This window comes from Mus caroli, unplaced genomic scaffold, assembly GCF_978045245.1.
Source record: "Mus caroli unplaced genomic scaffold, Mus_caroli_1 scaffold_5, whole genome shotgun sequence".
NCBI lineage: Eukaryota > Metazoa > Chordata > Mammalia > Rodentia > Muridae > Mus > Mus caroli.
This window is the reverse complement of record NW_028227260.1, coordinates 83,438,066-83,453,369: the sequence shown is the minus strand read 5'-3', so window position 1 is coordinate 83,453,369 and position 15,304 is coordinate 83,438,066. Positions and strand designations below refer to the sequence as shown.

Sequence of the window (15,304 nt, the reverse complement as noted above, 5' to 3'; positions counted from 1 at the left end):
AAAATATAAAACGGAGAAATGAAAAAAAAAGCAGAAAAAGAAAGTGTTCTATCCTGTAAGATCCAGACAGAAAGCTATGGTAGTTAGTGGACAGTGTAAAACACCTGACAAGGTTCATTTTTGGCAAACACTGTACAGAAAATGTCTAAGCCACAAGAATAGCAAATCATTATCCAATAATTCTTTAGATGTTTCCATTTGAAATATCCAGTAATGTTGTGGCCTTCTAATATATAGAAAAGAAGACATCTGAGCTGTTAAAAGCAAACAAGCAAGAAGCCACTCATTTTGAACAGGTTAATAACAACCTCTTCCTCAAACATGTGTAACCCACTAGCATCTGAATACACTGGATGGCACATTTCAATAGACAGGATACAAAATCACCTTAGACCTTAACGGGAATAGTGTAGGACATCGTGACAGTGGAGGCAGGGGTCAGCCCCAAAGGTGACTGACCCGATCTTAACTGTCAATGTTAAAAAAAAATTAAATGTTTCTGGAGGATTCTTTCTGCTGCATTTTCTTTATTTCAAGTCATAGGTCTGCTTAGAGGATCATGCAGCCAGTGGCTTATGAAAGAAATCAGAGTCTATGAATAGCATCATTATACTATGAGACAGAATAGTCAGATTTTCATATCACATTAAAAAGCTTGCATCTTGGAAATCCGTGAGGTGGTATTATTTATGGGATACCTAAAAGGGGACAAAAACCATAATAGTCAATAAAGCATATATGCATTTCAGGAATTAAAACAATAAAGACTATTCAATTAGTTTAAGCTACAAATTCTATACTTTCTATCTAGCAAGTTCCATTATCTATATATAATGCTTCATAGTTAAGGAGTAACAAATGTAACTGGGCCAACTTCCAAATTAGCAAAGATTACCACTCTTGATAAAGGCAAACAGTGGCTACTACTATTGAATTTCAGCAGATGTCACCAAAAAGAAAGCCTAAAGATGGTGACCTGAAAGGAAGCCTACTAGTTTTGAAATTCACTATATCATTTAACTTAGAGACACACTAGATGTCTCAGTTTCCATAGTGTTGGGGACTCTGCATGCTATCATAGTATCAAAGGAGAAACACAAAACAAAATTAATCAAGGTTTTCAGCTATTACTTTCCCCTTATCTTTTCTAGGTCATCATCATATAGCAAAAATACTCAGGACAATAGAACACTTTCTAAAACAGTGTTTATTGTTGTAAAGTTAAAGTTCTCATGGCAATGTTGAGTTTTCTGTTAAACATTTCTTAGTAACAGAAAAAGAACAAATATCTAATAATTCTGTTATGTTTTTGTAGACATAGCCTTTAGCATATTAGCATCAATACCAAAATAAGGTGTTGTTAGTACAGAAGTAGGTGATTAAAATTTTTATCCTGAGTATGCTTAAGAATACAGGAAATGGTAATATAGTCTAACTTAGGTGATTAAACACTTTTATCCTGAGTATAATTGAATATGAAGAATACAGGAAAAGGTATTACAATCTAACTTTAAATTCTCACGCAAATAATTCTATTTTTATTACTTAAAATATAATCCCATATTATGGTGATAAAAACTTTGTTTCATATTTATAAATGACATCAAACTGACAATGCCAACATAAAGAAAGGCTTGTTGGCTTTCCATAAGCAGATATCCCTAACATGATTGAAGTTTAAATTTTAAATCTTAAATCAAGGTCAGACATATGAAATACAAGAACTATTCTCGTTTTTCCTCTAAATCTAAACCTTGAAAAATAAATGCAAGTTTCACTTTCATGGAAACTATGCAACAAGAAACCAATACTTTCCATGTAAGGTAAAAATCGGAAGAAAAACTGAAGAATCATCAGAAGCAGCTTCCAAAACGGCAATTATGTTTAAATTAGGACTGGTGGTGCTATGCATTTCCTAACATGTTGAGTCATTATCATATGAATATTCAATAGAAGCTACTGTGCAGACAATATTTCCATTTTATTTCAACGTGAATTTATTCAATTAATAATTTAAAAGACTTCACAAAAATGTATTCTTTTCACTAAAAGAACTGTGACTGAGTTTTAGAGTTTTACAGAAACTCAGCTCATAAGCTCTGACCAAAACCTCTTTCAAGAATGGATCTAGTAAGACATAATGAGAAAATATTTAGAAGTCTCAAAAATCACACACATTTAAAACCACGATGGTTAATGTCATAATCACACGTTAACTTTCATCAGTCATTCTGAAATTCCTCTCAGTTAAAAATTAGCATTTGTACTTTTTGGTTTTGGTTCCTGCTGCAGCTGATGGCAGCATGTAGATCTTCAAAGAAGCCATCTGATACAACTTTTGAAAATGCTTAAGCAAAGACATAGTCCTTAATTCCCACTGTCTCCAAAGATGAACCGATATAACTAATTGAGCCTTTAACTGTTTTTTTTCTGGGTTTTCAAACATAGGAAGAATGAAAAACACTATAAGTTTTCTGTTGAGTTATAAATTAAACATATTAAAGCTAACTAATACAAGTTGTCTAATTTAAAGAGTAACTAACCTGAGATGTACCTTGCTCCGATTAACATTACCATGCTACTCACTATAAAAAAGCCCAAAGGCAGACTACAGAAGATACTAGGGTCACCTGTGGTCATCCAAGTAGAAGGGAATTCCAGTCAAGCAAACCAAAAGAGAGACACATAATTACAATATTTATGTTAAGAATCACATGATAGCAAAACAAGTTATAAATATAGCATATTCATCAAAGCTGGCAAAGAGTTATTACTTCAAATCAAAATATAATCAATATCAAGGCTTCTGAAAGTTAATATACAATACAGATAGCATGCTAGAGGTAGCCAAGAGCATAACACACAGAACCCAACATCAGCTTTCTACTGGCAAAGCCAAAGAGAGCCTATGGAGAGCTTTTTGGGAGGCTATTGGTTTGGGCTTTCTAGATTCTTCTCCCAGTGATAGTAAATGAGCAATGTAATTCACTCAAGAATAAATTAGAAAGGTTTTATTAATCTACTTTAGATGTACATGTAATTTTTCTTTGTACATGTAATTTTTACTAAATGTGTTCTTTGACAAGTCCACACATATATGAAGTGCATTTCCATCACTCTAATCTTTAATAACCTAATTAATCACTATAAACTCTCTAATCTCCCTCCAACTCGATTAGCACTCCCTTCTCCCTATATGTCCCTTTCCAACACTCAGGTCTTTTTTGTTTTAAACACTGATTTGGTCTTGTGTGCAAAACAGACTGTGGTGTATGATGAAGTAAATAGTGCTGAAACAAAATGATATAATAAAACTAAATTTTATTAATTACTAGAGAACATGATTATATTTGTGAGTAAGCATATGCATTACACATATTCTTCCCTTAAATGTAAGGATTGTGTACCCATGGGCTGGCAAGATGGTTCAGGGAGTAGAAGTAGTTTCTGTGCAAATGGCAACCAGAGTTGGATTCCTAGAACCCATGTAAAGCTGGAAAGAGAAAAATCAACTGCAAAGTTGTCCTCTGACCTATAAACATACATGTGAATGCACAGACACACTCCTCTATACATGGTGTATCTAAACTTCTTAGCATATTTGGGGGTGGTAAAGATTAAACCTAGGGCTTTCGAGCTACAATTCCAGACTCTAGAATATAAGGTTACAAAGTGTTACAAAAAAAAAAAAAAAATACAGCCATTCTACAGGGTACCATTCAAATATGCCAGATACGGATTATCCTGGGCATATTTTATGCTATGTGGTCTGAAGATAGTTGTTTCTATTTTATAAAAGGACTTTCTTTCTCTCACCATGTATTTCTTTCCCCCTCAGGAACTAGATTTTCAATAAAGAGTTCAAGAAACCATTTTCCTTATTCTGTTACTGTTACTTTTTTTAAAAAGTGAAAGATAAACCTTTGTATACCCATATTTGTAGAGATCACAATTTTGTTTGATTTTAGAAATGAAAAATGTCTAGTTCTCTTAAAGAAAGCCATTAGTTATAACTTACAATAGCTGATTTTTCTGATGCCTCTTCAGTGAGTTCTGGTGTGATTGTGGCTAGGGATGTAGAATGCTTGCCTAGCATGCACAAGTCTCAAAAGTTCAGTTCCTCAATACTACAAAAACTACATGGTGGAGATGGCAGCAGAATTTCCAGAAGTTCATGGTAATCCTTTACTACATAGTGAATGAAGCGATCCTAAATTATATGACACTGTGTTTCAAAAGAAAAAAAAAAAACAACAACAAAGAGGAAGGTGTATGGAGCTCCTTTCAATTAGGTGGTACCCCTTTGATGAAGCTATTCCTTTTCTAGTGGGATGGTCATGCAAATATGGTACATAGGTATTCATATATTCATATGTAATGAATTTATATTTTATGAACACTTATTATATAGTTGTGCAATATATTCAAACCGATTTGAACTACTTTCAAAGTGTTTGATATGTTGTAAATCCAAAGCCAAGTCATTATAATAGACTTACTCTAAAAACCATGAAACTCCTACACTGGACATGGTATAAATGTAAAAATAAAATCATTATGTAATAATGTCATCTGTAATATTAGCATATTAATACATGTTATTACATAATTCATATTATTAGCTATATAATTAATCATATTTAATACATTTTAAATTTGTTTACAATGCACTCAAATACATTTATAAACCAAATAATATGTTTGTTTCAATACTAACAAACACCTTGGGAAATTAAGTGATACAATATCTTTTCCATAAATTAAAGAGAGTGAGTTTCAAGGCAACAATTCTAATATCTTTTTGGTTTTCTTAGGTTAGGGCTCTGTCTGTACTGTTATCATCATATAGCTCACACAGAATGTAAACTGCCATTATATAGTTTATACTGTTCAAAGTAATATAGTTAGCAAAACCTTGAATATTATTCTGAGTTAACTGTACACCTTAGAGATCCTACTAGACACTATACATTTCAATGTTTCCCTAAAATTATTAAATATGCTTAATGGCTGGTCTAACTTCAACAAGAATAAAATTAAGAGGTGGATTTGTCAGTGCAGACCTTAATACTGGCTTCTTGGGAGTCTGGATCAGGGCAATGAGGAAGTTCAAGGACTGGCTGGACTATATAGAGTGAGTTCAAGGGCACCCTAAGCAATTGAATGAAGCCCTACTCAAGATAAACAGTAAAAGATGGCTGAGAGAAAGAAATCCATTACTGGGTAAGCCAATTTTAAAAACGAATAAAAAATATATAAAGAGAACAAAGGAAGGACTGGGATACAGTCTTACGAGTGTGACACTGGGTTCAATCTTTAGGACTGAAAACAAATTATAACTCTAAACAAATGACGTTCCCTTTACTGCTGATGTTGGTAGCAAAAATAAAGAAAATAAACATTGAAAATTGGGCATAATGGTACATATATCTGTAATCCCAGCAGAGGTGGAGGCAACAAGACCAGAAATTCAAACTTTTACAAAATATGTTCCTGGCCAGCTTGGGCTGGATGAGACCACATACAAACAAGGAAAGAAAAATGAAACTATAATAATTAAAATTATAATAAAAGAGAATCAATTTTAGGGTTTTTTTTTTTACAATTTTTTCAAGTGTTACAGATTCATTTTCAGTAAGGAATATAAATGGAAAATGATCAATTGCTTTTGTGAAAATTTGAAGTTAACCTATCTTTAAGAGATAGTGAAGAGAAAATATGTGTATTACGTGTTGGGAAGGAGGGAAGAAGCCAGGGCTGGTTGTTTTATTAACAAAAAATCAGCTAGTCCAAGAAATCATAGACACAACTTCACATTGTATTGATTTAGGGGAATAAGCAAAGAAATCAGAATCCTTATTTGTTATAGCTCACACAGAACCCAGGCGTGTGCTATGAAAGTAGTACTTATGTCCGAGAAATGTAATTGTTTAGGGTCTCAAAACTGCAGTCAGAGCAAAAATAAGCTAACCCACCATCTTAGAAAAAGATGGCTGAGCCTGGGTTATGCATGAGACTCAGCAAATGAATATTAAAAAGAGAAAAAGAAAGGAGAAAGAAGCAGCCCAGTCTCAAATCAAAAGCATATTAAATTTATTTGGGAGAATAAAGATACAATTTTAATTGGAACAGCCAGGGCTAAAACTGTATCTCACAGTGAAGTAGAAGCCACACAGATTAACCATGTAGGCTTGGAAGCTGTGTAATAAAAGGACCCTGATATAGGTGTCTCTTGTGAGGCTTTGCAAGTGCCTGGCAAACACAGAAGTGGATGCTCACAGTCAGCTATTGGATGGAACACAGGGTCCCCAATGAAGGAGCTAGAGAAAGTACCCAAGGAGCTGAAGGAGTCTGCAACCCTATAGGAGGAACAATATGAACTAACCTGTACCCCCCGGAGCTCGTGTCTCTAGCTGCGTATGTATCAGAAGATGGCCTCGTCAGCCATTAGTGGAAAGAGAGGCCCCTTGGTCTTGCAAACTTTATATGCCCCAGTACAGGGGAATGCCAGGGCCAAAAAGTGGGAGTGGGTGTGTAGGGGAGCAGGGCGGGGGGGGGGGTATAGGGGACTTTCGGGATAGCATTTGAAATGTAAATGAAGTAAATACCTAATAAAAAATTGGAAAAAAATAAACCCTTCCTCAATAAAGTGTGCTATTCAATCTGCTCCATAAGGACTATAATACCGTGTCGTCAAATGCAGCCTGCAGCTATTTAAACCTGAATAGTTTGCTAAACCTGAATACTTTGCTGCCTAAGTGATTTGAAAGCTAAAATAGTTCTTTATGTTCTGCTAATGGCATTTCTCAATTATAAAACTTCCAACTTACTATATTTAGCTTACTTCCTCCTGTCTGGTTTCATAGGAATTTACATTGCATCATGGTTTACTCAGCCTGAGTACTTTCTGTAAGTGTCTGGAATCAGATGTGGACGTTAATATACCCCTCAATTGCTTCTCCTGATGAAAAAAGCCTCCCAAAAAGGTAGACATGATCAAGGAGAGGGAAAATAAGAAGAGTCTAGTTGATTTTTTTTTCATTAAGAAAGAATCAGAAATAATTTTACTTTTGGAAAATTCAGTTATTCATTGATATGCCAGGAATAAATCAATAAGGAGTGATATGGCAGGCTGGTGTAGGAACCTGTAAATTCCACTTGATGTCTAGAACTCTGAAGTGTTTTCAAAATGTAAAAAACTTTACATATAGCATAACGCTTTTCTTCAGAGCAGTCTGGCTCAGTATAAACAGCCATACACTTGAATAAACTAACACACTAAGAAAAAGGTCTCTAAAAAATACAAACACTCAAGAGTAGCCATTGAAGAACAATTTACCACTTTCTGGAGACTGAGTTGTAACCCAACCAATTGACTTCATCACAGCTTTCTTCCATGTGGAGTAACGGATTTCGCTTTCTGAAATTAGAATTGGGAGAAACACACTTCTGAGATGTTCAACGTTCAATACTTACAACTGATTACTCAGCACTTCTAACAAACCCTTGCTCACATTTAACCAAAGTGAGGCTTTACTGGAACATAGACTTGGGAATATGTACCTGGTGGTGACTGGCAGGGAGGAAGGGGGAAGGATGCTTTGACATCATTTGTAATAGAAATTTAGCGTGAGGCTAGGGGAGATTGGGAGACAGGCTACCTGCTATGGGACTATTCACAAGAAAGTGGTGGTGATTCCAAAACGAAAATCCTGTTTGGTTTGTTTTTTCATCTTTTTTGGGGGATGGAAGTGGGGGTGGGAGGAAGGGCTGACATAGGCAGAGAGGTGAAGTATAATGTGGAAAAACCAGAATTGAAGGAATTGGCAAATACTGGTTGCTTGCACGGTTCAATTCGTAACTGCCCCATCACCAACATCTTAGATGGGATTTTTAAGGTGAAAATCTATAATATAAAAACTATGCTAGAGAGATGTCTCAGCAGTTAGGACTGTTTTGCCAGAGGTCCTGAGTTCAATTCCCAGCAACCACATGGTAGCTCACAACCATCTGTAATGGGATCAGATGCCCTCTTTTGGTGTGCCTGAATACAGCTATGTACTTATATACATAAAATAAAGAAATAATTCTTTTAAAAAGTATGCAAAAGTGAACAATGATACTGCTCCATTACAGATGCAGAATCCTGCATAGGACTATTTATATTTTATATTTTTTAGAGTTTCTTTTCTCTGAGACAATATTTTACTGTGTAGCCCTGGCTGGTGTAGAACTTGCTATATAAACAAGACTGGCCTGGAACCCACAAGAGATCTGCCTGCCTCTGCCTCCCGAGTGCTAGGATTAAAGGTGAGTGCCACCACATCTGGCTCTCCCGACTCACTTAAAACAAACAAACAAACAAACAAACAACAAAACCCTAGGCTGACAAGCTGACTGACAAGGTGGAAGCGTTATTCTCCTGAACAGTATAGATGGGACCCACCCCACTCATGCATACATGTTTAGCAGCCAAATGATTTTGCTCCATAACTTGTAGATGAATCAAAGGGAAGAAATCCCCCTCCCACACTTGAAGGCCATTTTTATTGTATTCCATTGAACGTTCTGTTCTTTAACTATACCTTCAGCATTGATCTGAGGTTCAAACCGCTCCATTGTGACAGCTGACAAATCCTCAGGTTCAAGACTCCACACACCAACCCCCTCTGCAGCCCCAGCTGCCATGGCAGCGCCTAGTGCAGTTGTTTCAGGCATGGAGGGTTTCACTGAGAGAAGAGAGCTATATCAACAAGTGTGTAGTTATATATGCCTGAAGGATCCCTTCTTCCCAAACCAACATTAGTACTTCTGAGGTTTAAAGGAGTGAAGGGTTACTAACCTACTGGAATATACAGAATGTCTGCTTGTAGCTGCATAAGAATTTTATTGCTGGTCATTCCTCCATCTACCTGTAAATGACTGAGTGGAATTCCACAGTCGCGATTCATGGCATCCAAAATCTTTAACAAAGCAAATGCAATTAGCATCATGAAACAACGTCATAGTATCATGTCTAAAAATGGCACAACCCTTCCTACACAAACCTGGAAGTATTTATCACAGCCTAAAGAGTGACATAGAGACATCTTATTCTGCTCTTCAAAGCCCTCCTTGATCTTGACTGCAGGCAACCTTTTCTGGACTCACACTTCTGTATTCATCCTACTATTCAGCCAGCTAAGCAATTCTATTTGGCACCTTCATTTCCTGTCTTGAGGCTTGTGTTTGTGTTCTTTCCTTTGCCTAATATGTACTATTCTACTACCCAGTCTTCTCTCTAACATAGAATTCCCAGTGGTTGGTAATAAATGTTGGTGATAAGATAATGACAGTTGGCAGGGGAGAGAGGCACACTGGTATTTAGAGTCGTGTTTTTGCAGGCTACAGTGTTTTCAATTGGGAACATTTTAGGTACTTGATAAATTTCAGGCATAAATATATAATTAATATTTAATTTTAGAGTGATAATAGATCAAAGCACACAAAAAAATAGGCCTATGTTCCTTACCTCTCGGGTTTGGAAACAAACAGCTTCTAGTGCAGCAAAAGCGATATGACATTTATTGGTGAACTGAGTGAGCCCACAGATGATCCTAATGAGACACACAAAGAATTTCAGACTAGAATAGTATAAATAGGCCATGGATTTCCTTTTCTTCTCCAACCTCTGGCTCCTACAATGTTTTTGTCCTCTCTCTATTGTGATGGTCCCAGGCCCCTTGGATAAGGATCCCATTTACAATGAAGCACTTTACTGACATTTCTTTTCTCCACTCTGGCCACTTTGTGAGTCTCTGTATTAACTACCTCTTTTCTGATGAGGACTGAGAGCTAAACTCATCTATGGGTATAGAGACGCCTATCACTCTGTCAGTGCTGAGATTAAGCCATTGATAGTATGCCCCAAATATGTAAAAAGTGAATTCAATAGACAGAACTGTAAGCAGGAAAGAAAATTGGATACATTCATTGAGTGGTTCAGAATGTCCTTATAGCCCATAGCCCTACATCCACAAGTGGAAGTATCTGTGATCTAACAGGACACATGATATTAACACATAATCAAATCACATTCATTTAGATGTTAGTAATTTGGTCTACAATGCACAGGTAAAAATAGAAAATGATTACTTAGTTATTAACTATTTTAGTAAGTAATCAAGACCCCCCCCAACATACACATATTGTCAATACTATTCCTTTTTGTTCTTAATTTTCATTAGCATTTATTAGTTAATCCTGAGATTCATTATGACATTTTCATATATCTACACAATGCTTTCAGACATATTCATCTCATTACTGTTTCACTCCTAATAATCGCCTTTCTCTTCCCAACTAGCTCCCTTCTATTTTCATGTCTTTTATCATCATTTACTGTTCAATTAATAAATAATAGCTGTATATATTACTGTCGTGTTGTGTGATGTTTGGAGAGATGTATATAATGTGATATCTGCCACCCCGTGCATTTATCTTATCTTTGTAAAAGGAACATTCAATATTCTTTTTTTCTGGCTGTTTGAAAATAGGTAGTAAATTACTTGTACCAACATAAATACTTACCCTCTTGCACTGGGCTCCCAATAAGGTGCATATAACCCTGAAAATGCTGGAACGAAGTAGCAGCCATAAGAAGTACCTACTTCTTTAGCAAGTTTTTCTAGTATTAAAAAGGAAAAAGAAAAAAAAAAAAAGAAAATCAACCGATTTCTTACTTTTGTAAATAAACATATACTTTCAAATTTAGATCAGAATTTTTGATGTCTATTCATTAGCATCAAAGGGTTACTAATTACAGTAGAATGCTAAGAGCAACAAGAACTTTCCCCCTACACTGAATACCTCCCCACACACAAATTAAACTGAATTCAAGAAACCAAGGACCTGGATTCATTTCCTTTAGCCAGTTTAGTTCATTTCCATGTGTACGTATGTTGTATGTGGTGAGGGTGCACACATTTAAGTGTCAGGAGTCAGCCTTGGGTGTTGTTCCTCAGAAGATGTCCATTTTCTTCATTTAGACAATGTCTCTCACTGGCCTTGAGCATGCCACAAAGGCAAGACTACAACTTTCCAGTCTTGGGGTTAGCTGTGGATGCCAGCAAGCTTGTTTTGTTTTTGTTTTTGGTTTTGGTTTTGTTTGGTCTTGGTTTTGGTTTTGGTTTTGGTTTTGGTTTTCTTTTATGTAGTTCTGGGGACCAAACTCAGATCCTTGCGCTTGCACTTTAAGCATTTTACCTATTGAACCATCTCCCCAGTTCTAGTTCCGTGATTTTTAAGTTTCTTGACTAGGAGATAAGGTAGCCTCTCCCCAGAAATGCATTTCTGATTGTCTTACCTTCGGGCAAAGTTAAACAAGTAGATGAAAATGGGAATAGCTGAGCTCAAAATAATTACCCACAGGCTGAATACAGCCATATTGATACTTAATTTATAAGTACCAGACTTTTACTGTTCACTCTAATTCAGAAGTTAAAGCTCTTTCTCATCAGATAACATACAACTACACTGCTTTACCTACAGATTCAGGCCCTCTCTGGTGTTCAGTTTTACGCATCGGCAATTTTTATGCCTGATTTTACCAGTTTGTTAATAACTACTACAAATTATGTCCACTGATTGTATAATAAATCATCATAAAACAGTCTCTTCTGGACAAATCAAATTTATAAGAAGGGTCCACATAATTCACAGATCAAGTTAGTGGCAAAGTTAATATTGACAGATTGCAGAGACAAAATATTAGCCTTTTTTCATTCTTCTATACTTTTTTTTTCTTTTGAAACTGAGTCTCTCTATGTAGCTGTGGCTAGCCTGGAATTTGCTATTTATACTAGGCTGGTTTGGAACTCACAGAGCTCCTACCTCTGCCTTCTGAGTGTTGGGATTAAAGGCATGCTCCGGAATGCTTGGCTTTCTTTAGACAGCTTAACTCTTTACTAAAGCATACTCACCAATTTCCTCAGAAGACTTAATAATTCCAAGGTTGTCTCTTAGCCAGCGGATGACAGCACCAGCTATAGCCACGGAACCCTGCAGGGAAAAAGGAATCAAAGAATGTGTGTTGCCACTAGAAAGGGTATTATTCACGTATAGTAATTCTAAATAGAGAACATGCAAGAGATTCAATTTGGGGGTTCCCTACAAACATTAAAACCATGTCTTGTAATGCAAACAATTTTACCTACAGCATCTTGTGGACAGGGGAAAGAAGTGAACGCTGCAGCATACTCTTGAAAATATCCCAATAGATGGCCACCCATCTTTTAAGCAGCTTGATCTTTGTACAATTTGGTAAGCTACTTAACCATAAGTGTCACCTATTATAAAACTTACATCACGCACAAGGCTACTGCAATGAGCCACAGTAGAAATTTAAGTATGATTTATATATCTAATAGCACAGAAAAAAAAAACATAAACCCATCAAAGATACGAGTAATTATTCATACATTACAGGGATAAAGAGGCATTGGGTTAGATCCCTAGTATCTCTCCACACCCAGACAATCTCCAGGGCATTGGGAGGGAGAATTAAGGGTGAAAACATATAATTGCAGTCATATCTGTGTCCAAGTTTCATTGCTTAATTGCTACCTGATGTCAGATAAATTATATAGGCTTTCTGAGCTCCATTTTTAACCTTCAGAATGATGGTCACTATTACAATCCTTATCTAAACAAACTACCATGACTTTACTATTAAGAATGCATGTCAAAGCCAAGGCCCTCCTGGAGGGAACCGAGGAGGCTTCCAGAACCAGGGAGGTAGTGGTGGCAGCGGTGGTGGAAGAGGCAACTACTGAGGAGGTTTCAACCGCCGCGGAGGTGGTGACTACAACCAAAACCGCTGGGGTAACACCAACCAGGATAACAACAACTCCAACAACCGAGGCAGCTCTACCCGGACTCCTCAGCAACAACCACCACCACAGCAACCACCAACCACCGCCACCATCTAGCTATAGCACTGCTCGGAACCCTCCGGGAGCCAGCAGCTACAACAAAAACAGCAACATCCCTGGCTCCAGCACCAATACCAGCAGCCCTACAGTGAGCAGCTACAGCCCTCCACAGCCTAGTTAAAACCCTCCACAGCCTAGTTAAAACCAGCCGCCTTACCACCAAGGAGGCTATACCCAGGGCTACATAGCCCCACCACCTCCACCTCTGCCACCACCTGCCTACCACTATGAGAGCTATGGCCCCTAAAATCCTGCCCCCTATACACCACCACTACCCCCACACACTGCCCAGACCTACCCTGAGCCCAGCTATAACCAGTATCAGCAGTATGCCCAGCAGTGGAGCCAGTACTATCAGAGCCAGAGCCAGTGGCTGCCATACTACAGAACTATGGAGGCTGCTGGGGCAGCACACAGCAGGGTACCAGCACACAGTAGCGGGTGCTGGAGACTTCAGAGGCTCTTGCAGGCTGCTTCTACTAGCACCTTCTTCCCCCTCTGAGTCCTGTGGTGCTGGGGACAGAGTTATCCCAGGGCTGCCTCTCTCTCGAACCCATTTCTTCCAGAGGGGCTTCTATCTTCATACAGGCCAGGCATTTTTCTCTCTGGATTCAAACAGGCAACAGTGACCTTTTCTTTTATCTTTGTCCCCTCCACTTCCTCCTACCTCTGCCTTTTTAACTAAAAAAGCCTCTCCCTTGTGAGGCCACAGTGACTGGGGAGGATCCTTGCCTGTCTGCCCCTCCATACTCTGCTTTTTAGCCCGTTGGCTTCCCAGACTCTCACACAGTTGGTTGTAAATTCTTCCAGGACCTGTTTTACAGTCTACTTTTCAGGATTAAAAAAAAAAAATTCAAAAACTTAAAAAAAAAAAAAAGTTTAAGAGGCAAAATGTAGAGGGAGGAAGTAGTGACTTTTTTGTAATTATGTTTTTTATTTTATTTATTTATTTATTTTTAGAATTTGTCTGTTTTTACTGTGGGTCGGGTGTTGATACTTCATCAAATAACCATTTCTTTGCTGAGTTCAGGTAACCAAGGAAGAGCCACACCCTCAAAACAATCAAATCACCTTTAATAAAAATGAGATAAGCCTCTTAATAGAATGGTTCAGAGCATTTGCTGCTCTCTAGGACCCATGTTCAGTTTCCAGCACCCACATCAGGTGGCTCCCAACCACCTTCAACGCCAGCTCCAAGTGATCTGAGCATCTGCAAATACCCACACAGACACACATGGACATAAATAAAAATAATTACATTCAGAAAAATAAGTTAGGTAAAAAGCCACGTAGTCATCTGAATTCGGAGACAGGAGACAAAATAGACTAGAATAGAATGTTTTGAAGCCGGACAGGAAAAGAATACAGAAGGGACCATATTTGTCCACTCATCAAGTTACTATAAATCGCATACTAAATGCAACACTCCGATTTTTCAATGCATCATCTACAAATAGAAATCAGACCTAGTTCTAACTCTTAATTTTAAGACTTTGGCAAACTTAAGACATTGGTAATGGTGCACATAAGAAGGATCAGCAGTTGCATGCTTCAATGGAAAAGGAGCAGGTATTACAAAATCAAATGATAACAAGACAAGATGAGTGTATTATGTAAAAACTAAACATGTACCCCCCCATGTGTGTGGGTGTGTGTACGTTTGCATGCACAATCCCTTCCCTCAGATGTTATTTGTGGAAAGGATCTGTTACTGGAGTCTGAGGCTTACCAGTTACAAGACTGGGATTGCTGGCCAGGGCGCCCTACAAATCCACTTATCTCTGCCAAGTACAAATCACAATGCTTAATTGTTTTCACCTGTGCTCTGAGAATCAAACTCAGGTCCTCATGCCTGTAAAGAATGCACCTTTAAAACTGGGCTACACCCCTCCACACACACACAAGAATGTACATTATAGAAGTCCAAAAAAATTTAATGGTAGCATATATCCAGATTCTTAATTGACATAGCTTTCATAATTCCTAATATTCATGCTCTCTGGTGATTCTCTGGCACAATGGAATCAGTGACTTGCTTCTAATTAAAGGTGGCAGAGTTATACAATGATGCGTGTGATCATGAGACATAAGACCACTGCTCTTATCTTGCTGGGTACTCTCCCTCCCCTTTATCCTTTGAGGAAGCTGGAGAAGCCCCACATGGAAAGGAACTACACACTACACATGGTATCTAAAACCTGAGAGTGGCCTCTAGCTGATAGCTAGAGAGAACGAGAATCCCTTCCTATGAGAAGGAACTGGGCTGAATTCTGCCAAAAGCCCTTATATCAGGCTGAAAGCAGATGAAATGCCAGATAAGCCCAGAACCTCAG

General features: G+C 37.6%; 1 protein-coding gene across 1 annotated transcript in view; it reads right to left on the bottom strand.

Annotated features, from left to right (window-relative positions):
• Positions 1-704: 704 nt before the first annotated feature.
• The window catches only part of LOC110286483 (glycerol kinase), a 73,021-nt gene continuing 58,421 nt past the window's right edge, over positions 705-15,304 (bottom strand). Inside the window, exons 15-21 of the mRNA XM_029472970.2 lie at positions 11,961-12,039; positions 10,570-10,666; positions 9,512-9,596; positions 8,843-8,963; positions 8,586-8,729; positions 7,340-7,420; positions 705-2,630 (exon numbers count right to left, since the gene is read on the bottom strand). Of these exons, the coding sequence (XP_029328830.2) occupies positions 2,539-2,630; positions 7,340-7,420; positions 8,586-8,729; positions 8,843-8,963; positions 9,512-9,596; positions 10,570-10,666; positions 11,961-12,039 (699 nt within the window). The 3' untranslated portion in view covers positions 705-2,538. The remainder of the gene's footprint in view (positions 2,631-7,339; positions 7,421-8,585; positions 8,730-8,842; positions 8,964-9,511; positions 9,597-10,569; positions 10,667-11,960; positions 12,040-15,304) is intronic.